Genomic DNA, 24,285 nt, shown 5'->3' on the forward strand with positions numbered 1-24,285 from the left:
AGTCTTCCATCAGGTGGCATGTGATATCTGGTTGTTTTTTTAAATTATGTTAATAGCTATTGATGCATGCTACATAAATTTATTGAAGAGATGTAAAGTAGTACTAGTTTAATTTTATCATTGCTTGCTCAGTTACTAACTGAAATCCTTTGTAGAGAAACTGCCTCATCCGTATTTGGTTACCCAGTGGATGAGTTTTTTGTTTGTATGTATTGTTTTGGTTTTTGAAAGGATAAAGGCTATATTTCCCTTTTCATTTACCAGTTTTCAAAGAGACAAGGTAGTGCATTGGCTTACTAAAATCCTACAACATCTACCCCATTGTTTGTTTTTATTTATCATTAAGGACTATTAGATTTAAACATATTCCTGAGTTTTAACCCATTGCAATTATGGTTCTTGTTGATATTTAATGTTGTCCAAGGCTGGCTGCTGTGGTCTTTCAAGCTGACCATAGTAAGAAGTCGTTGATAGACTCTTACTGTCTAGCGTCTCCAGATATAGCAGACTGATCTTCTGTAGACTGGGAATCAACCATTTGCCAAAGAGCTAATAACATTAGTTTTTGAAATCAGTATTCTATAAGTATAGTCAGAATTATTTAGGGGTATACTGCAATTGGGTTGGTCACTGTTTCTAGAATTTTCAGTGGACAGGGATAAGAAATTTTGTATTTTATATTTAAAGAGAAAATTCACCATAAGTTTATATTGATACTCTCAGTTGAGATGCCAAGCCACAAGGTTTTTATTCAGTGTCCTCTGTTTTAATGTGTTTATCTCTTTTTCTGCCTTGATGAAAATCTCAGTTCTCAAGGATACCATAGGAGATGGAATTAAGAGTGTCACGTAACTGCTCATTTCCTTTATTCTGCCTTATTCACACTATCTCAACATAACAGTTCTTACTCTCCCACCAAAAATATGAGAACTGAAAATAGTTTGTTTTTCTAGTTCTTTCTTTGTTGATGGGATATATTTCACTAGAAAAATGCTAATTACTTTTTTTTATACATCACTTAAAATAATTCCTTCCTTGTGGTTATGCTATCAACTATATACAAATTTAGGTTCATTTGTTTTATTTTATCTATTTAACATTAAATCTTTTACTTTAGGTAGGAAGAGTGGTATTTCTCCTAAAAAATCAAAATATATGACTCCAATGCAGCAGAAACTAAATGAAGTCTATGAAGCTGTAAAGAACTATACTGATAAGAGGGGTCGTCGTCTCAGTGCCATATTTCTGAGGCTTCCCTCCAGATCCGAGCTGCCTGACTACTATTTGACCATTAAAAAGCCCATGGACATGGAAAAAATTCGAAGTCACATGATGGCCAACAAATACCAAGATATAGACTCTATGGTTGAGGACTTCGTCATGATGTTTAACAATGCTTGTACATACAATGAGCCTGAGTCTTTGATCTACAAAGATGCCCTTGTCCTACACAAAGTCCTGCTTGAAACTCGGAGAGACTTAGAAGGAGATGAGGACTCGCATGTCCCAAATGTAACCTTGCTGATTCAGGAGCTTATCCATAATCTTTTTGTGTCAGTCATGAGTCATCAGGATGATGAAGGAAGATGCTACAGTGATTCATTAGCAGAAATTCCTGCTGTGGATCCCAGCTTTCCAAACAAACCTCCTCTTACTTTTGACATAATTAGGAAGAATGTTGAAAATAACCGCTACCGACGGCTTGATTTATTTCAAGAGCATATGTTTGAAGTATTGGAGAGGGCAAGAAGGATGAATCGGTATGTTTTCAAAGTCATTCCTTTTTGAGAAGGTGTGACATTTAATGTAAAATACAAGAAAGAATTTGCTTTGATGTGCTATTTCGGCATATAGTTGATGGGGTGCTATGTTGAATTTTAATTAGAATGTATAGAGAGTAAGAATGTTCTAGGGGAGAGAAGACACACTACTGAATTGTCTAGGGCCAATGAGGGGAAGAAATGAGAAACAAAATTGAGGATATGTTGAAAAGGATAAACTTTCAAAATACAGCCTTTCATAAACATGTATTTTAAAAGGATGGAATGCTTTTAATTAGAAATAATAATAGAATTTTCTTTTAAAGTTTGAGTTCAGTGCAAGTGTGCTTTAAATAAAGTAGCTCTAAAATATTGATCTGAGCTTACACTGATTTAAATTTGATTGCCATTTCAGACTCCTCAAAGGGCTTCTTTTTAATCAGATTTGTCACTTTTAAGTTCATTCTGCAGACATTAAATGTTATGAAAAGAAGAGGCAGTCAAATTTAAATTTCCATCAAACTTAAATCCCCTTCAGATTTTGATCTATGCTGTATATTTGTCACACAACAATAGCATATACTCAGCTGTGGAAACAGTTTCAGTTCAGCAATTATGGTGTGTCTTATGTGTGCTCTTGGGATCACTTGGGGAGAATCAAAGAGTTAAGAATACAAACCCTACCTTCCTAGAGCTTATTATCTGTCATGCTGATGCTAGACCTTTAGTCAGTGGGCATGGGATAATTCCAGTCAGGGACTTTATGAAGCCTGGGTTTGCTCTGGATCTTGAAAGAAAAGTGAAAAGTAATATTTGCTGTTCCTATTGAGTGCTTGCCCTTTGTAAAGTACCATGTAGACGATCTCTGACCCTTACTATAGCCATCATAGGTAAGCAGTAATCTTCCAATTTGTATATGAAGATGTGCACGACAGAGAGAAGTAACTTGCCATAGTCACACAACTAGTAAGTGCAGTGGCTTATCATGTTCCTCACTGCAGAGCACTGCTGCTGAGCCAGTCACCAGGAGGCAAGTCAACAGTACAGCCAGGGATGGTAAGACTTGAGCTCTGTACTCTTAAGAGCTTAAACTCTGATAGTTGGAACAGCACCTGTGCTTAGGGAGCAGTCATTCCCTGCATGAGATAACATTTAAGGACTTGGTTGGTATTTAGTAAGATGGTGGAGTAATAAACTTCTTTAGGGTTCTAAAGAGCATGAGATATCAGGGAAGCATGGGGAAATGGGTGGAATTCACATCAGGTAAGTGATGTGAGTAAAGGCATAAGGTTAGGAAATGAGTGTGGTGTGTTCCCAGGACAGGTAGAGCTAGGGTCGGGTTGGAGAGGCCTCTGAGAGACACGTTTCAGATACGGTCCTTATTCTTCAACAGTGCAGGGAGAAGTAAAGAGAAATAAAGCGGGGGTGGGGGTGGGGGGGGAGTGCATCCTGCAGTCAGAATCTGTGTTCAGTTATTTCTTAGTTTTCATTTATCCTAAAAATAGTTATTAAATGTAGCTACCAGTTATGAGCTTGATCTGGATACATGGAATATATCAGTGGGCAAAACAGACAAACTCTTCCCTTATATAGCTTAGAGTTCTATTTTTGTTCTCAGTTTACTTAAATAGTCCTTAAGTCTAAAGTCACTCCTCTTCTCCCTACCCCACACCCTACCCCCATTACTTCTTGGGCTTAGTTCTGTGAATGAGTCTTCCAAAATACAGTTGTCTCTTAGATTATTATTGGGCTTCCTTCGTGGCTCAGATGGTAAAGAGTCTGCCTGCAGTGCAGGAGACCTGGGTTTGATCCCTGGGTCGGGAAGATCCCCTGGAGAAGGAAATGGCAACCCACTCCATTATCCCTTGCCTGGAAAATTCCATGGACGAGGAGCCTGGCAGGCTATACTCCATGGAGTCGCAGAGAGTCAGACACGACTGAATGACTTCACTTTCTTTCTTTCTTTCTTAGATTATTAGGAGCTTTGTTCCTTGTATAGATGATATGATTATTGTAGGAACTAAGCAGATTTCTATCTGTTAGAAATAAGCTCTTTTCTTTCTCCCATTGTTGACCTGATTAGTTTTTGCTATTGAGGCCTAGGAGGTAAGAGTCCAACGTAACTTTACAGTATTCCCTTCTTTGTCTGAGGTTTCACTTTCTCCAAGTGAAACCCAAGATCAGTTACCCAAGATCAGCCCAGATCCAAAAATACTAAATGAAAAACCCAGAAGTAAACAATTTGTAATTTTTAAATTACACAATTTGTAATTTTTAAATCACACGATGTTCTGTGTGCATGATGGAATTATAAATCTGCCCTTTGAATGTAGCATGGATTATCAAAAGTGCATTTTCAGTTTTAATTTTGTACTTGTAACTATAAGCTCTTATAGAATTAATTTCAAGTGAACAGCCTTCCAGAGAAGGCAATGGCAACCCACTCCAGTACTCTTGCCTGGAAAATCCCATGGACGGAGGAGCCTGGTGGGCTGCAGTTCTTGGCGTCGCACAGAGTAGGACACGACTGAAGCACTTAGCAGCAGCAGCAGCAGCAGCAGAACAGCCTTCAGAAGTCTCTATTCAGAAAATAGGCATCAAAATAGTGTTGTTCAAGCTTCTTCCCTTGGCCAGTTTTAGTTTTATTGTTTTCCTACAAGTGTTAGCATTTCTGTAACCTGAAAAGATTCCAGAATCTTCCTGGAAACACTCATCTGGGTTGTTATTGGCAGTGTTTTAGGTTGCCAGGTCACCTGTGCTTGTGAGCAGCATTCTGGAGCCTTCTCTCAAGTTTGGTGCTCCAATGGTCAGTGTCAGCAAGCAGCCGACTGGGTTTGGCTGCAGCATCCACACTGCCCTGACCAGAATGCCTCCATGGCTGCTGCTAAGTCTTTGTCTCTGGTTACCTTCGTGAATAATTTTTCAAACCCTGATATTCCTAGTAGTTAGTAGAATTATCTTTAGGCCTTCCTCAGACCAACAGTGGATGACAAATAGTAATAAAATTTCTTTGAGTCTAAATTATGAAGTTCATTTTGGCCAATCGTCTCATTTTATAAATGGGGCTGCTGCTGCTGCTGCTAAGTTGCTTCAGTCGTGTCTAACTCTGTGCGACCCCATAGACGGCAGCCCACCAGGCTCCCCCGACCCTGCGATTCTCCAGGCAAGAACACTGGAGTGGGTTGCCATTTCTTTCTACAATGCAGGAAAATGAAAAGTGAAAGTGAAGTAGCTCACTCACGTCTGACTCGCCGCGACCCCATGGACTGCAGCCTACCAGGCTCCTCCGTCCATGGGATTTTTCCAGGCGAGAGTACTGAAGTGGGGTGCCATTGCCTTCTCCGTGTAAATGGGGAGAATCTCTTAGAAGTTTTCAATATGACACAGATGATTTTTTTTTTTCTGTCTTTCATTGTGTTGCCTCTGCTGGTTCCCCAGAATTATGTAGTTATTTCTCAGGAAATAAAATGAACACTAACTCTGAGGCCTACAACCATTTTGTGATACTCTCAGGACTTTGAAATTTAGGTTCAAATATTTACTGAGTCCTAGCAGCCTAGACAACCATGATATAGATTCCCCCCCCCCCAAAAAAAAAATGGGCTGAATTTTCTGTTACTATTTTATCTAGCGTGTTGATCCCTTAACTAAAAGAAAGTTAAAATTAATCCCACGATTAGATTCAGGTAAGCGTTACACATGGTATGAAGCCTTAGTATAGTCCTTGATTCTGGCAGCCATCTTCTGTTGCCAGACTTAGCTACTGAATGTACCACGTTTCTCCCCCAGGAAGCTGGGTGAGGCTTTTCCTTTTACATGAGCTGTACAGGGAGTGAGCCTTAAGGAAAGGGAAACTGGTGGGCAGGAGGCTCACTGAGGTAAAATTGAACAAATTTTAAGGAGATACCCATATTAGAACTGCTCAGAAGTTACCACTGTATCAGTGCCTACATTAAAGAAGCATTTCATGGGATGCTTTAACATATGATCAGGGTGTTTAAAAGAAGTATATTGTGTGTCAGTGAATGTTCTTGATGCTGTTACAGGACAGATTCTGAAATATATGAGGATGCAGTAGAACTTCAGCAGTTTTTTATTAAAATTCGTGATGAACTCTGCAAAAATGGAGAGATCCTTCTTTCACCAGCACTCAGCTATACCACAAAACATTTGCATAATGATGTGGAGAAAGAAAAGAAGGAAAAACTGCCAAAAGAAATAGAGGAAGATAAACTAAAACGAGAAGAAGAAAAAAGAGGTTAGTTTCTTTTCATTTTGTTAAATATGAAGGCACATTATTATACTCTGTCCTAGCTGGTCTTGCTGTGGAGTAGACCTCTCTCTGTGTAAATGAAGACTCAGGGCGTTGGCTCTTACAAAATGGACGTGGTAAGCTGGAAATGTTTTTGTCATTGTCAGCTTAATCATCAGACTGGGAAAGCTTGGAAGTTGCCTGTGACACAGCTCTTACTCTTAGTATTTCAAGAACAGAGTCAGTTAATTCACAAATGTGGCATCTTAATACCTCTTAATACTACTGGTAGATAAAAACCTAAGGGGCCCAGCTGAGGCTCGAAAGCATTCTGAGCAGTGAGTGCATTAAGTTTCTGCCCTATTGTTCAACAGCATGGCTGTCCTTATATGGACTCAGACAAGTAGATATTTGGGTTGAACCACATAAGGAGGAGGAAATTTTTATTTTAATTGTATCAACCTAAAAATGTTACTTTGAGTCACTTGCCAGAGCTTAGAAATATTTGAAAGTAGGAACTTTTATTAGAAAGTTAATCATTCCTGAAAAAAGTTCACATAAAATACCTAGAATGTGTAACTTTTCCAAGAGTCATATTTATCTTTGGCATCAAGTCTGCTCCTTAGAATTTTTTCCTCAGGAAAGGGAGTGAAAGAAGTTGATTTAAGCAAATTCTCATAGGCAGTGCCATATGGAAAAAAGAAGAGAAAGGAACCCAGTTGGTGAGGACTGATTTTACCAGCATAGGGCTACCTGCCAGTAGAAACCAGCAGCTTTTTCCCAGAGGAGTGTACTCATTAATGATGGTGAGAGAGTGCGTGGGTGTGTATGGGTGTGTGTTGGACTGGAAGAGGGGGTGGTCTTGTGTCTTGACCGCCGACAAAAGCAGTTGATGCAGGAATGAACTGGCTAAACTTGCAGCTTTGCTTCCCCCAGTAACAGTTGACATTGAGGAATATCCTGAAAATTACTGTAGAAGGACTCACATAAGCTCTCCACACATTCTTGGCTGATTGGAAAGCTGCCCATGTGTAGAGTTGCGAGAAGCTGATGAAGCAAAGTGGAAAGATACACCATGCAAATAGTAACCATAATGAGTTGGAGTGGCTTTTTTAATTACTTAAATTTAATAAACTTTAAGAAATATTACTAGAGATGAAGAGGGACATTTTAAAATGTTAAAAGGGTCAAAAACATATAATACTTACAAATGTATATGTACCTATGGAGGAGAAAATGGCAGCCCACTCCAGTATTCTTGCCTGAGAAATCCCATGAACAGAGGAACCCGGCAGGCTGCAGTCCATGGGGTCACGGAAGAGTCAGACACAACTTAGAAACTAAGCAGCAAACAAAATGTACCTAACATGGGGCTGCAAAGTCCATGAAGCAAAAACTGACAGAACTGAAAAGGGAAATAGTTCAACTATTAGAGTCTTGATGCACCTTTCTCAGCAAATGACAGGCTAAACCAAAAATTGGCAAAAGTATGACTTAATAAGATTAGGCTGTCATAGACTGAATATCATGTCCCCCACCAAAATTCCTATGTTGTAGCCTCCAGTGTGTTGGTATTTGGAGATGGGGGCCTTTTGGAGATAATTAGGTTTGGATGTAGTCACGAGAGTACAGTCAGCACAGTGGAGTTGGTGCCATTGTAAGGGGATGAAGAGCAGGAAGACGGCGGTCTGAAGCCGGAAGTGGGTCCTCACCATAGGCCAGATCTGCCTCCAGAACTGTGAGACATGGATGTTCGTTGTTTAACCCACACCGTTGTCTGTGGTGCGTCTTCTTTCAGCAACCTGAGTTCTTGGACAGTACTGTCAGCTGGCTTGACCTGACGGATGTGTGAAACTACACCAGTGACTACAGAATACACATTCTTGTAGACCCTGCATGGAACATTATCTAGAAGGGACCATGAGCTGGGTCATACAATAAGTTTCAAAAATTTTAAAGGATTGAAAGCATACAAAGTTTGTTCTTTGAATACAATAGGATTAGATTAGAAATTAGAAATCAGCAGAAGGAAATCTAGAAAATCTCCAAATATTTGGAAATGAAGCAGTTCATTTCTCAATAAACCATGGATCAAAGAAGACTTCAGAAGAACAATTAGAAAAATCTTGTACCGAATAAAAGCAAAAATAATATATTAAAATTTATGGGATATAGATAAGGTAGTTACTAGGAAATTTACAGATTTTTAAACATGTATTAGAAATATACATGTTTAAATTCATAAAAATGAATGCATTTTTCCACTTCAGAAATTTAGAAGAAGGGCAATTCAAGCCTGAAGTAAATAGAGGAAATAATAAAGAGCAAAACAGAATTCAGTGAGTGAAAAAGACAGAATGCCAGTACTGTACTGAGTGATGTTTGAGACACCCGTGACAAAATTTTGTATACTTGGAATTTTTTCTGTTTAAATTTAGTTGATACTTTCCCTGGCAATGCAAAATTAATGACAGTTGCTCTTTGAATTACTCAAAGCCAGCTTTCACAGTATGACCTCTAGGCAAGCAGCATCAGCATCACCTGTTAACTTTTTAGAAATGCTGATGCTCTGTTCCCATGCTAGACTTACCAATTCAGAAACTCTGAGGGAGGGACGCCGAAGTCTTTTTTTTAGCAAGACCTGTAGGTCGTTCTGATGTGCACTTAAGTCTGGGAATCACTGCTCTAAGGCCTTGGATTTAATGAATGGAGGAGCAAAAACTTATGGCACCTGCCTTCCTTCTTGGTGGATTAGCAGTGATTTGTGAACCCAATATAAGGTGGCACATTCTAGAGAAAAGGCAATACTGACATTTTTGTGGGGGTTTTGGCCATGCCACATGACTTACAGGATATTAGTTCCCTGACCAGGGACTGAACCCAGGCCTTCCTTAGTGAAAGTGTCAAGTTCTAACCTCTGGACTGCCAGGGAATTCCCTATATTGACGTCACTCTGCTAATTGATCCTTAGATACCAGGAAATATTTTCGATGACTTAATCTGTGATGAATACCTGTGGTTGAAAAGCAGAGCCACATAAAGCAAAAAGCCAGGAGACTTGGATTTCCTTTTTCAACGTTGTACCTGTCTTCCGAGCCGGGGAGCCTTTGCTGACGAGAGGAAAGAAAGACTGCTGCAAAGAACTGCTTTCTGAGGCTGCCAGAGCATCCCTGTTAGTAATTACTCACCTTTTGCACTAATTCAGAGACTGTTTCCCCAGCATGAGACTGGAGGTAGCTAGGAAGTGGTGCTTTGCCGTAGAATGTGAGGTCAGCACTGGAAGGATGGGGTAGGAAAAGCTTAGAAGCAGAGTACTCTGAAGGTTGTTGTAACTAGTTAGTTATGAGTATTGAAAGACTGCAAAATGCTAGAGAGCATGGTGGTTTTATGTCAGTCAGCCTTCTCTGTCTTTAAGTCGCAGAGTAGGTTTCTTAATAATCAGTGGAAATTGAGGGAGACAAGATGTCACGCACCCTGTTTTTATATTAAACGCCAGAACTAACTATGCCTACTTGGGTCAGTAAGCAAAAGTAAGACTACATAAACGTGGGCAGATTGTATGCAGATACCATTGCTTCTTCTTCCAAAACGACTTAAATGATGGAAAGTGGCTTTTAAAACAAAACAAAAAACAAACACAAAAGCATTCACTCCCCTCAAAAAAAGTGAAGGAAATAGTGGAGGAGAAGATGATGGCAGTTAAAATTTGGAAGCTAGTAAAATTGATAAGTTGCTAATGCTGGCTTCAAAGACCTTAGCAGGCCATTTACTGTTGAGAAAGGCGAAAGCATTAGAATGCCATGTACACCTGAAAAATGAAGGTGCATGCAAGACTGGAAACAAAAAGTTTAGTTGAAAGTCTAAATTTAAAGGAGTTGAAGGTCTAGATTACCTCCCCACCCTTCCTCTTGACTGTTCATCCCTGAAGTGTCCAGACTCAGGGACAGCAGGCTGACCTAAGGGTTGGGGTATGGTTCTGAAGAGGGGAGTTACGAAAGGATTTATGCCAAATAGTGAGACCCCTGATCTTCTAAACTTCTGATCTGCTAGAATAGCTTTTAATTTTGAGACAGGGAGAATTTTTCTCTTGAGAAATGCAGCAGGCAGTGGGGGATAACTAGAGATGACATCTGGTCCTCAATGAAATCTGTCATTCAGCCAGCTCTGTGTATGCATGGAGAGCTTCCAGTCAGCTTTTTAAGTGTTTTAACATTTTAAATAGAAGCAGATATTTATTTAAATGGGTCCAAATATTTAAGTGAAATCTCTCTAAGATGTTAAGATAAAGAACAAAACAAAAAAAGAACCTTAGCGGAAACAGAAAAAGTGAAGGCTGCAGGCGAAAATATTAGACTTCAGGGCCTGGAATTAGTTCTCTGTGGCTCCACACTTTGCCCTCTGAATCTTTTTTCATGAAAGATAGCACATGTTTGTACCTGAGTTGTTTTATCAGCCTGTTTCCTGTCTCTAGAGTTTGGGGGGATTACTAGCCTTCTTTCATTTTGTACTCTTTCTCTCCCTTTCAGGCCAGTGTTCCTGCTAGTATAAAATTCTCAAGAACCTTGTGAATCTACTGCATATGTCACAAGGATTCATTTGATTAGTCAACTACTAGATAACATTTTCCACCAAAATTGCCAAAACTTTTTAAAAAATTTATAATACCAGTATTAGAGAATGAATGGAGAAACAGACCCCTACTCCCTTGTAGCCAAATAATGATGAATTTAAGTTGGTATAGACTTTGGGGGTCAGTTTGGAACATGCATTTAAAAACATTTAATGTACTTATTTCCAGATCTTCCATTTATGAAAAATTATCTGAAGGAAGTAATCAAAGAAATGGGCTTTTTACTAAAAAAAAACCTATGGTGTTTTAAATGATGGCTTATATGTTGTTTAGTTACTAAGTCGTGTCCGACTCTTTGTGACCCCATGGACTGTATAGCATGCTAGGCTTCCCTGTTCTTTACTATCTCCCAGAGTTTGCTCAGATTCATGTCCATTAAGTTGATGATGCTCTCTAACCATCTCATCCTCTGCTGCCCTCTTCTCTTTTTGCCTCCAGTCCTTCCCAGCATCAAAGTCTTTTCCACTGGTAGGTCTTCACATCAGATGGCCAAAGTATTGGAACTTCAGCATCAGTCCTTTCAGTTAATATTCAGGGTTGATTTCCTTTAGCATTGTTTGGTTTGATCTCCTTCCAGTCCAAGGGGCTCTCAAGACTCTTCTCCAGCACCACAGTTTGAAGACATTAGTTCTTCAGTGCACAGCTTTCTCTGTGGTCCAACTTTGACATCCATACATGGCTACTGGATAAACCATAGCTTCGACTATATAGACCTTTGTTGGCAAAGTGACATCTTTGCTTTTTAATACACTGTTTAGGTTTGTTTTAGCTTTCCTTTCAAGGAGTAAGCATCTTTTAATTTCATGGCTGCAGTCATCTGTGGTGATTTTCGAGCCCAAGAAAGTAAAATCTGTCACTACTACCACTTTTTTCCCATCTATTTGCCATGATTGATGGGACCAGATGCCATGATCTTAGTTTTTTAAATGGTGACTTTTAAGCCCACTGTTTCACTCATCTTTCATCCTCATCAAGAGGCTCTTTATATGACAAAACCCACTGAAATGTTGTGAAGTAATTAGCCTCCAACTAATAAAAATAAATGAAAAAAAAAAGAGGCTCTTTAGTTTCTCTTCACTTTCTGCCATTAGAGTGGTATCATCTGCATATCTGAAGTTGTTGATATTTCTCCTGGCAATCTTGATTCCAGCTTGTGATATGGAAACCATAAAAAATATATTTTAGCAAAACTAAAATCTTCTTGAAAAGCATTTGATCTCAGAGGAAATTTTTATGATATTAAAGGTATAAAGATGTAGTTTCTGGGCTTCTTGGATAGCTCAGACAGTAAAGAATCTGCCTGCATTGCAGGAGGCACAGGTTTGATCCCTGGAGGAGGAAATGGCAACCGATTCCAGTATTCTTGCCTGGACAATTCCACAGACAGAGGAGACTGGCAGACTACAGTCCTTGGGGTCGCAAAGAATCAGTCACGACTGAGTGACTAGTACTTTTCATATATAGTTTACAGTATATTATGTGAAATACATGTTCCATATCTCCTTAGTTCTAAGATTCCATTCATTGTGACATAACCATGTTAACAACAGTCAGAAGAAAGAAATTTCAGAGGTATTAAGATGGAAAGAAATTACATACAAGATTTATCTCTAGGATCACATGATTTATGAGTGGCCTGTTTTCTCCTTTATACCTTTCTGTATCATCCAAAATTACTACAGTGAGCATATATTATTAAGGTGATTATTTTTATTCTGTAGATACTTTATTTATGTATTTATTTAAATTAATGTCAGTTGGCTGTAATTTAAAAAGACAATTTTGAGTGGAGACTATTGGGAATGTGGATATCATACTATTTGTCCTGAATCCTGCCTTGGAGTATCTGGAAAAGAATTAAATATATTAGTATGTGTAGTTTTAATCCTGCATCTGATTCCCACATCCCTTTCATGGGGACATTTTTCTCTTTTTTACCTAAGAAGCTGAAAAGAGTGAAGATTCCTCAGGAGCTGCAGGCCTCTCAGGCTTACATCGCACATACAGCCAGGACTGCAGCTTTAAGAACAGCATGTACCATGTTGGAGATTACGTCTATGTGGAGCCCTCAGAGGCCAATCTACAGCCTCATATCGTCTGTATTGAGAGACTATGGGAAGATTCTGCTGGTAAGTTCCTTTTAAATTGGGGAGCAAATTGGTGAGCTGTGATTATTTTACTCCTTGTTTCTCAGGGAAGGAAATTGTAACTCCGACATTTTACGCCTTTCCACAGTAGTTGTTTTACGCTCTTAATAAGTACAATTCAGTACCCACTATATGAAGAACATAGGATCAAGCACTGTTGGGCAGTGGCAAAGCTGAGTCAAAAGAAAGGTAGCTTCTTGAAGTCTAGATGAGAGTCATTCATTCAACTGATACGTATTAAAAAAATCCAAAAGCCAAACCCTGTAGGATGGCTGAGATTCAGAAGAACAAAAGGTCTGTGTTTTGTCCCTGGCAAAACCACTCTGGTAAAAGTCACAAATAAAGAAGAAATTGTTACAGAGAGACATGTGGCTTAGAATTTGGCTTAGAATTTGATTTCAAAAAGGCTTCCTAGAACAGTTGGCTTTAACTTGAAACATAGAGAATGAATAGGAGTTAATGAAGCCAAAACCAAGCAGAAGTGTGATCCAGACAATCCAGTTCTTTCAGCTGTTCATCATATAAAATACTTTTGTATTCTTTAACCCAAGTGCTACATATGTCCTTTAGTATATCTTACATCCTTATTAAAGCACACAGCTTTAGCTGTGTCCTGACCCAGCAGAGTAGAGTAGGTCCCATCACCTTCCTTGTTCTATTTACATCTTTTACTGTAAGAGGGAAAGTAGCATTTTTAGGTGTCATTGCACTTGATTATTTTAAAGTATTGTTTCTTCTAAGATAATTCTATTAAGGAACCATGGCCTAAAAGCACATTGCTTGGTTCAGCTCATGGCAGAATGGATGGAGTATTTGCTCATTTTACAAAGAATATGTTATTTCCATTAATGGTAATTCTCTCTCTTTTTCCCTCTTTGTTTTTGAGGCGAAAAATGGTTGTATGGCTGTTGGTTTTATCGGCCAAATGAAACATTCCATTTGGCTACACGAAAATTTCTAGAAAAAGAAGTTTTTAAGAGTGACTATTACAATAAAGTTCCTGTTAGTAAAATTCTAGGAAAATGTGTGGTCATGTTTGTCAAGGTAAGAAACTTACTAATTCCCAAACAGTAAATTATTTCATGGAGTTCACAACCACAGAAAATTTATATTTACGAAATGAATAGTTGTGTTTAAAAATGTTTGAATTTTTTTAGGCTATGTCTCTGGCTTTATGTAAAGATTTGAGGAAAAATAAAAAATAAAAATAAATCTGAGCATAAAGGTGAAAGACCCTTAGTTGCCTATGCTATATAGGTATATGCTGCTGCTAAGTCACTTCAGTTGTGTCCGACTCGGTGCGACTCCATAGACGGCAGCCCACCAGACTCCCCCGTCCCTGGGATTCTCCAGGCAAGAACACTGGAGTGGGTTGCCATTTCCTTCTCCAATGCATGAAAGTGAAAAGTGAAAGTGAAGTCACTCAGTCGTGTCCAACTGTTAGCGACCCCATGGACCGCAGCCCACCAGGCTCCTCTGTCCATGGGATTTTCCAGGCAAGAGTACTGAAGTGGGGTGCCATTGCTTTCTCCGATAGTATATGCAGTTAGCTTAAATTTTTTTATATTGCCAGACAAATTTTTAAGGATGACATTTTCTGAAGAATCATTAAATGTTCAGTGTGGTTTTAGGTAATATGGTGTATTTTTTGTTTGTCTGTCTACTATAGGCACAGGCTCAAAGCTTTAAAGAACTAGCTGTTTGAAATACTAATGTACTGTCATGGGGTAGTTGGTAAAACTTCAGGTCAGTTCAGTCACTCATTTGCGACTCCATGGACTGCAGCATGCCAGGCCTCCCTGTTCATCAGGGAGTTAAACTAAATTAGCTAAATAGAATATACTGAGTATTGCCATTCTATATAAGAAAATACTCCTGATCTCTAACTATTTATCATTTGTTGTTAGTTGTCAAAAAGTCTTAACACTTTACCTTTTATTTCTTTGCTTGGTTGGTGTTTTTGTCTGTTTTCTGGTTGATTGGTTTTCAGAAAATTCACCTAACTGATTTTATTCTTATATCCACTAGGAATACTTTAAATTATGCCCAGAAAATTTTCGAGATGAGGATGTTTTTGTCTGTGAATCACGATATTCTGCCAAAACCAAATCTTTTAAGAAAATTAAACTGTGGACCATGCCCATCAGCTCAGTTAGGTTTGTCCCTCGAGATGTGCCCTTGCCTGTGGTCCGAGTGGCCTCTGTATTTGCAAATGCAGATAAAGGGGATGATGAGAAGAATACAGACAACTCAGAGGACAGTCGAACTGAAGACAGTTTTAACTTGGAAAAGGTATGTAGATAATAGCCACACAGAAAAGAATTTTAATTTCAAAACACCCCTTCTCAAAAATAAATGAATAAAATATTCAACTTCAGAATTAGAAAAAGAGCAATAATGTAAAATTTTAGCCTAACAAAAAGAAGGGAACTATAAAGGAAAGAAAAATTAATACTTGGAAAACATAATAGCAGAACTGAAAAGGAGACTTTGATGGGTTCAGTGAGATAAACTACCAGTTTACTAATAAAAGGAAAAGAAAGGAATTAAGCTCAACATATAAAATATAGAGGAAATTTAAAGACTTGTGTGTTTCTGTTAATAAATTTGAAAACCTGAATGAGGGCATTCCCTGGCAGTTCAGAGGTTAGGATTTTGCACTTTCATCGGCGAGGGCCTGGGTTCAGTCCCTGGTTGGGGAACTAAGATCTCACAAGCCTCTTGGTGCAGCCAAAAAATAAATAAAAACAAATAATAATAGTAAACCCTGAATGAAATGAATAATTTTATAAGATAATACCAATTAGTTAAGTGAAATCAAGAAAAAATAACATGTTTAAGTAGATAACAACATGAAAAAAATTTTTTTTAATGTCAGAGAGCTCACTCCAAAAAGTACTTAGGTCAGATAATTCCATAGGTAAATTCTTTCACCCTTGAAATTATTCCAGGAGTTCCCAGACAGTCCCGGGGTGATTAAGACTCCACCTGCTTCTACTGCAGGGTGGCATGAGTTTGATCCCTGGTCAGAGAACTAAGATCCCACATGTTCTGCAGTAAAGCCAAAAAAAATATTATCACAGAGTATGGAAATCAAAGAAAACGTCCCAGTTTGTCTTACCAGGACAGAATAATCTTTGATTCCAAAGTCTGACAAAATAAAAACAGAAAACTGCAGTTGAGTGTCAGTTTATAAATATTGATACAAAAAATACTTGGGGAAAAATATGAAATCAAGTACAAATGAAATCACAGTAGTTTGAGAGCAGCATGACCACGTAGAGGGGAGTTTATTCTCAGAATGCAAGGATTAGTCAAAATTAGGAAAATTTAGTAATATACTTCTTTATATTAATAGAGCAAAGGAGAAATTATTTGATAAGGTATAGTATTCATCTGGATTGAAGTCTTTAAATAGATAGTCCCTCAAAATTATTTTTAAAAATTGTATATCAAGCCTAAAGTGAAAGCAATTCCTTTGAAAGCTATATACACGACATAGGTGCTTGCTTTACCATTATTTTTTGCTGAGAATTGGGGAGAAATTAACTGTGAAGCGTTTTTGAATACAGAGAATTCAACAAGTAGAAATTTCAAAATGCACATGTAAGTTAATAGCTTTCTTGTATAAACACAACAGTAATTCATAAGATTTTGAAAGTAAAATGAAAATGTTGAATAGATTTTAACAAGTGTTATAAAAAATCGTGGAAGAAACTATCCAATTCACATGAACCAAAAAAGAAGAGACACTAAGAAATTATCTTAAAAGGAGTATTATGGAACCTGTAGGAAGAAAAACAGTCTGTTGAAAGCTGTTGAAGATTTACTTGAGTAAGTTGTTTTGAAACTTGACGATACTGTCATTCTTATGAAAGAATAACTGCATGACAGTCACGAGGAAAAGAAGAAAAACTGAAAGAGCAGTCAAGAGTAGTTTACCCTGCCAAATAGTATTGCATTTTGCAAAATTATATTTTAAAAATATTGAGTTAGTTCAGAATTCATTAATGAAGGGAATAGGCTTTTCACAATTAAATCCAGAATATAAAGATACTCAATCATTCATTTTAGTTTTGCATATTTTAACTTTTATTTTGAAATTATTTTAGACTTAACAAAGACATTCCTTGAATTCTTCATTTAGCTTCTGCTAATGTTAACACCTTGTACAAGGATCAAAACCATAAAGTTAGCATCAGTACTATTTACTAATCTAGAGACCTTATTAATTGTTGCCCTTTTGTCCCACAGTCGCCTTTTTTTCTCCTAGTTTTATTGAGATACAATTGACATATAGCATTGTATAAGTTTAAGTTGTACCGCATAATGACTTGACTTACATACATCATGATTAATTATTACCACAGTAAGTGTGGTAATCAACGTCCATCAACTCATATAGATACAACATTAAAGAAGTAGGAAAAAGTTTTTTTCCCCTTGTGATAAGAACTGTTAGGATTTGCTCTCTTAACATCTTTCTTATAATGTACAGCAGTATTAATTATATTCATCATATTGTACATTATATCCCCGGTACTTATTTATAACTGAAAGTTTGAACTTTTTGACGGCCATAATCCAATCCCCCTTCCCCCCCCCCATATCCTGCCTTGTAACCACAAGTCTGATCTCTTTTTCTGAGTTTGTGGATTTGAAATATAATTAACCTACAATACTATGTTAGTTACTGGTATACAGCGTAATGATTCAGTATTTCTATATATATTTCACAATGATCACCATGATAAATCTAGTCATCATTTAAACATACAAAGATATTATATAATTACACTTCATACCTGTGACTCATTTATTTTATAACTGAAAGTTTGTATAAACACAGTATTTTAACTCAGCAAGAGAGGATGGAATGAAATGATATTGGAAAAACTGGTAGCTATTTGAAAAAAGAAGGAGAAAAAAACAGTTGAACTCCTTTCATTTCATATTCCAAAATAAGTAAGGTATAAACATTTAAAAAGAAACATAAGTTGCTAGCCTAAGTACGTTTATGTTATTTACATATAATCTTTTATTCATTTATAAGCTTAGAATGGATCCTTTATATATATGATATAAAACCCAGTAGCTACAAAAGAAAAAAAAGAGATCATTTTCTAGGTTTACAATTGACAGTATCAGTTAGTTTAATGAAATAGTCTTAGGACTGCTGTTTCTAAAGTACAAGAACTCTTTGAAGTCTAGGAAAAAAATACTACTAGAAAAATGGGCAAAGGACCAAATAGATCATTTATAGAAAAGCAAAAAAACATAAATGTTTTAATCTGATAGTCTTTAAAATGCCCAGCACATTGACAGTTCTGAAGACTAGTAATGCACACAGCCTGGTATGAATGTGGGACAACACACACTCATCTCCCGTCAGTGGCTTTCTCTTTGACCCTGTTGTTTGATAACAGGGAATGTGTTCCAACATCGTACTCAATCCTAGGCCACACCCAGATGTCCGTAAATAGGAATTTGTCACACATCCGTTCATATAATGCAAACTGTGTGGTCAGCAGAAGGAATTAACAAGTTGCAGAATGGAATATGGTTCCATCATTACTCAGAAAAACCAAAAATGTGTGCTTTATGTTTTATGTATGTGTAAACAACATGAAAAGCGATAAATTGGTTAAACTAAACTGGGTGGTTATCTCTGGGGTTGGATCACAGAAAACTTGGTTTTAAAATTTTGCATACTCTAATGTTTGAATTATTTCCAACAGATGCACTTTTTATATAGGGGAAAAGCGGCATTTTTAAATTCTTAATGTAAAAGACAAAAAAAATTTATAGTTTCTTAGAAAAAAATATCCATTTTAGTGTCATTAAAATGTTAAAAAGAGAAAAGGAGCTTGGGAAAGAACGTGAAATTTTGTACATTTTACCAGTATGTCTGGGAATCGTAGAGATACTAATTTTAAAAGAGGAAATACCAGTGGAAATCAGTGTGGGAATTAAATTTGTTTTTGTTATTGGAGTTCATTAGTACCCCGTGTCCTGTGTATGAATTACTTTTTTTAGTCTCATATCTTTATTTTAATATTGCATGGCTAAAATATATCATACCAAGAAATTTTTAGAAGGATAATTAGAACAGAACCCATTCCTAAAATAAATTTGTATTCTTAATCTCAGGGCTGTCTTTTTCACAGCTTCCATTCCTTCTAGTGCCCCTCAATCTAGCATATGTGTGGTACCTCTCTCATTCTTAAGAATTTTCCAAGAAGCCCATTTCATTATCACATTTGAAATCATAAAGATCAAAGCATTAAATTATCTGGGCATTCAGCAGAGTTTTTTTCCTTAAGTTTTAAGTTTCCGGTATTCTCAGGAAAATGCAGTAGAAAATTTGGGGGTTTTGCAGTTTCCTCAATTCATACATGTTTTAGAGCTTTTGTATTTAAAACACCTAGTGCTGTGCTCATTGTTAGCTAGTTTCTCAGTAAATTATGTTTCTTAGTTTCATTAATCAGAAGTATCTTTTCTTTTTTTTTGCTAAGACTGTAAGAACAATAGTGAACATTAAGTGGTTTTATGAGCCAGGCGTTATTCTGTGTACTTAACATGGATCGTGTCATTTAAGCTTCCAACCCCGTCTGATTTGCACACTATCTTCGTTTTACAGATGATGAACCCAAGGCATGAGAGGTCAAGTAGTTTACCCAGTGTCACAGCAATCAGTAGGTGACAGACCCTATAAATGATTCAAAAGCAGAGTATATGTGTTTCTGTCACAGAGGCTATACTGTTCCTTTTCATGTTAGAATAAACCAAAATGATAAAATTTTTAGATCAGTTGTTAATATGCAGAAATTAAGAGCTTAGTAAATGTGGTGAAGAAGAAGTTTGTATAGTATTTGCTCCTTTATAGCAGTTGAATGAGGCTGTTTCTGAAATTAAGTCTTCATTGTTTGTTGTTGTTGGGTTTTTTTTGGTTTTTGTTCTTCTTTTTTTTTGGCTAAAGTCTCCAAGAATGTGACAAGGAAGGAGAGAGTGGTAAAAGGATCTTTGAGTAACATTTTATGAAAGTTAACTAGAAAGTTAAAATAGATACAGTATTTGATAAGATTTAGTTTAATTTCAGTAACCTAAACTTTTGGTTTCCTGTTTATTAGTTTCTACTTACGGTTATTTTTTAAGTTAAAATGAAGGAAAGTCTGCTTTGCCTTCATACTTTCTCTTCCAACTCCTTGATTGTCAGATCCCTGTCTTTAACCAGTTTCCTTTATCACAGGAGAAAGAAGATGTCCCTGTGGAAATGTCGAATGGTGAACCAGGTTGCCACTACTTTGAGCAGCTCCGGTATAATGACATGTGGCTGAAGGTTGGCGACTGTGTCTTCATCAAGTCCCACGGGCTAGTGCGTCCTCGTGTCGGCAGGTGAGCATTTTGAGTTAAGAGAGGACAAGGTTTGGTTTGAGAGATTTGGTGCCAGTAGGAATTCATTACTGTTTAGGATGAAAACCAAAGTCCCTCCCTTGGGAACATCACCTACTTCCTTTCACACCACACTCCCCCTGCTCATGCCTCTTGCCACACTTCTCTCATGAATCCTGTTGTGTTTGTTTTCTTTTTCTCTTTCTCCTCCTTCCATTGACTGAACTCTTCAACCGAGAAACCTCCCTGCCAGCTTCATATGGTGCACTCTTTTTAGCCTAAATTTGAAATGACACTTCCTTAAGGAAGCCTTTCCCATCTCCTCTAGACTGGACTAGGGCCCCTTGTTACACATCCTCAGAGCTCTGTGTGTTTCCTTCTCCTCGGAACACATCAGTTGTATTACCAGGCTTCCATATGAGACTACAAATGCCCTGAGAGTTAGAGACCCTCTCTTTCTGAGCAAAAAAAGAGTGATATATACCTTTATATCCCTTGCTCCAAACATAGTGCATGAGGCTCAGATATTTGGTAAACAAGTAAGCGGGTGAACGTATGATTGGAAGGCATAGACTGGCAGTAAAGGAGTTTAGGGGACGGGGCTGGGCAGTAGGGGATAGTAGTTAAGGAAAGCAATTGATTCCAAGAGATTTTGATGTAAGTCCCAGCCCCGTCGGTTTAATGTTCTTAGGCAAATTATTTACCTCTCTGGACTTCAGTTTCCTCATTGTATTTGTTCATCATTTAGTAATTGTCTATTATATATGTACTATTTGCTAGGTTCTATAGGTACATTAGTGAATAAAAGAGACAACTATCCTTAGTCTCCTGGATCTTTTTTCTAGTAGGAAGACAAACTGTAAACATGAGTAAGTAAAGTGTGCAGTATGTTAAATTATGATGTATGCTATGGAAAGAAATAGAGCTGGATATGGAAAATTGGGAGTGCCATGGTCAGAGTAGGGTGTTCAAAACTTTACATAGGCTGGTGTGTAAAGCCTCACTAAGAGTTCACAGTTGAGCCAGCACTTGAAGGAACCAAGGAAGTGAGTAATGTGAATATCCAGGGAGAAAGCTTTCCAGGGACAGAGAACATCCAGTTCAAAGACTGGAAGGAGAAGCATGCCTGGACTGTTCAGATCAGAGCTTATGACAAAGGGAGTGGGCAGTACTTGAGTTAGGTAGGAAGTACGTGAGCCAGGGGATAGAGTACACACTGTGTGAGGCTCAGAAACTGCTGAGGGACTTGGACCTTTACTGAATTAAATGAAATACCACGGACTATTTTAAGTGCAAAAATGGCATTTTTTTTTTTCCCTCCACACTCCATGGCATGTACGATCTTAGTTCCCTGACCAGGGGTCAAACCTGTGTTCCCTGCAGTGGAAGTGCAGCGTTTTAAATACTGAACCCCCAGGGAAGTCCCCAGAAGTGACATCTGATTTAGGTCTTAGCAGAAGGGCTCTGTCTACTGATTATTAAGAGTAGACTGTAAAGAGTCAAAGGTAGATGGGCAAAATCTGCTAGGAGGCTGTTGCAGTAATCCAGGCAAGAATGATGGTGTCTCAGTCCAGTAGTCACATCCAGTTCCACGAATTAGATCCAGTTTTGAAAGGTTGAGTTAAGAGAATATAGTCCCTGATGGCTCAATGGTAAAGAATCTGCCTGCCAATGCAGGAGATGTGGGTTTGATTGCTGGGTTGAGATGATCCTCTGGAGAAGGAAATGGCAACCCATTCCTGTGTTTCTGCCTGGGAAATCCCATGAACAGAGGAGCCTGGTGGGCTACAGTCCATACGGTAGCAAAGAGTTGGACACGACTGAGCAACTAAACAGCAACAATAGCAGCAAAGTGTCCAGGAGAGAGAGAGGAGTCAAGGGTGACCCCTGCATTTTGATCTGAAGAACTGAAAGTGTGTATTAACTGAGATTAACATGCTGCTTCATGTCTGGAACCTTGAGACTTTGGAAACAGTAATAATATCAACTTTATGGTGTGGTTTGAGAAATAGTACAGTATCCTGCACAGAGCAGCCAGATGTTTTCATTTTTTTTTTAGGGAGATAGTCAGTGGCTTTCATTAGATTCTCATGAGGTAAAGGGGTATTAGATCTTGACCTACAAGAAGGTCATGAACCATGGCCTTAAAAGGAATGTCTGCCACTGATGTGATCTGACCCCAAATATTGATGATTTGTGTGTTTATTCAGCTCACAAGTCCAGGAAGAAAACCTGGGAGTAAGCTTAAACTATTAAGTTGTATTCCTTGGTATTATGTTTAAAAAAAAATTTCCCTCCTGAGATGAGTAGACAGATGTTCACTTCTTTTTCTCCCCAAATATCTTCTCATATGTTTAAAGGGGGAAAAAAAGAATCAAGAAAATTGTCTTATTATCAAAACAGTCAGTGAAACTTCTCTAAATATAGTATACCATTAAGTTTTTGGTTAGCAGAATGTTTGTTAGATTAAGCCTTCAGGAATGAAAGCCATCAGAATTCTAATTTAATGGAATTTCTTCATTATTTCTCCCAAGAATTGAAAAGGTATGGGTCCGAGATGGAGCTGCATATTTTTACGGCCCCATCTTCATTCACCCAGAAGAGACGGAACATGAGCCGACCAAAATGTTCTACAAGAAAGAAGTGTTTTTGAGTAATCTGGAAGAAACCTGCCCCATGACATGTATTTTAGGTATGTATTCATACTTTTCATTTAATCACACTCATTTCACAGTTAATTGAATACTTCTTCTGTCCTGGACACTGTTCTAGGTGCTAGGTATATAGCAATAAAAAAATCAAAATCTCAGCCTTCTCAGAGACCTAACTGTGTGGAGCAGAGGCTGGGGAGTCAGTAAATTAAAATTAAATATATAGAACATCAGGTAGTAATTAGGGCAATGAATGAGAATAAAGCAGAGTACGAGGATAGAGAGTAACATTGCCGGAGGTTCTGGTTTAGGTCTTGTGGTCAGCAAAAGCCTCTCTGTTAGGTGACATGACAGTAAAGCCCTGAAGGAAGTGAGGAAGAAAACGATTCAACTAGCTGCTGAGATTTTACTCCTTTTAGGCACTGCAAACATCCGCTGCAAAGACCTTGAGGCAGAGTATCTGGGTGTGTGTGAATCACAGTAAGAAAGCTGAGTGTGTTTGAGTCACAGTAAGAAAGCTCCTAGTAAAAGGCGGGGGAAACTGAGGTCCTCTTCGGTTAGAGTGACTGCAGCCCTGCAGGGGGCCTGGTAGGGAATGAGCCCTCTCTGGTGACTGGGCTCTCTGTCGTGGTAGGTCATATGCAGGGGTTGAGCTTTCACAGATAAGAGGTCTTATGAGGAGTCTGGACAAAGAGGCATGTGAGCCAGCATGTGTATTAGAGGAATCACTGTGGCTGCAGTGTGGGGAAGTGTTGTAAGAATAAGGTAGGAAGCAAGGAGAGCAATTAAAAGACGTAATGTCTCTGTTGGATTAACCCTGGCAGTGTTACTGTTCCAATTCCAGAAACATGAAGGTCTCTTGCTTTGGCTTCTGTTGAGTCATCCTCCTGAGTGTGCAAAGTGCCATTCTGCTTCTGAGATATAGTTACATGACTCATACTGTCACCGTTTTCAGGTCTTGGGTTTCTTCTGGCCCCAGATTAACTCGATAACTTTTTACACTAGCTGCTATCTACATCTTTTTGAGTGGTTTTCCCAAAGGTTACTAGTCACAACTTTATATTGATTACCTATGGTTGTAAAATTGAAGAAGCCACCATGCTTATGATCAAAAGGAAATTTGCAAATTAAAAAAATATTTATATATTTGGCTGCTTTGGGTCTTAGTTTTGGTGTGCAGGATCTGCTGTCTTTGTTGTGACATACGGGATATTTAGTTGTAGCATGTGTTCACTGACCAAGGATTGAATCTGGGTCCCCTGCAGTGGAAGCACAGAGTCCTAACCACTGGACCACTAGGGAAGTCCCTAAAAAGTATTTTACCCTTAGACTTTGTTTGGTTGCTTTAATGTTTACCTATATTGTTCTTTGAATTTTTTTCAGAATTGAATATGGTAATCATGTCTGAATGGCCAATAATTCATCATATTTTCTCTTCCACTCGGGAGAGACA

At 38.0% G+C, this 24,285-nt stretch overlaps 1 protein-coding gene across 35 annotated transcripts in view; it reads left to right on the plus strand.

The window, feature by feature from the left end:
• Positions 1-24,285, plus strand: part of PBRM1 (polybromo 1) — a 103,023-nt gene that overhangs the window by 55,633 nt on the left and 23,105 nt on the right. For 25 of the 35 annotated variants that reach the window (XM_070455950.1, XM_070455940.1, XM_070455954.1 and 22 more), the window contains 7 exons: positions 1,118-1,760; positions 5,807-6,018; positions 12,586-12,771; positions 13,676-13,833; positions 14,818-15,081; positions 20,039-20,184; positions 22,716-22,873. In XM_070455950.1, the coding sequence (XP_070312051.1) occupies positions 1,118-1,760; positions 5,807-6,018; positions 12,586-12,771; positions 13,676-13,833; positions 14,818-15,081; positions 20,039-20,184; positions 22,716-22,873 (1,767 nt within the window). The remainder of the gene's footprint in view (positions 1-1,117; positions 1,761-5,806; positions 6,019-12,585; positions 12,772-13,675; positions 13,834-14,817; positions 15,082-20,038; positions 20,185-22,715; positions 22,874-24,285) is intronic. The other 10 variants (XM_070455943.1, XM_070455964.1, XM_070455947.1 and 7 more) reach the window with 1 other exon arrangement.

Source organism: Odocoileus virginianus, chromosome 26 (genome assembly GCF_023699985.2).
Source record: "Odocoileus virginianus isolate 20LAN1187 ecotype Illinois chromosome 26, Ovbor_1.2, whole genome shotgun sequence".
NCBI classification, from domain to species: domain Eukaryota; kingdom Metazoa; phylum Chordata; class Mammalia; order Artiodactyla; family Cervidae; genus Odocoileus; species Odocoileus virginianus.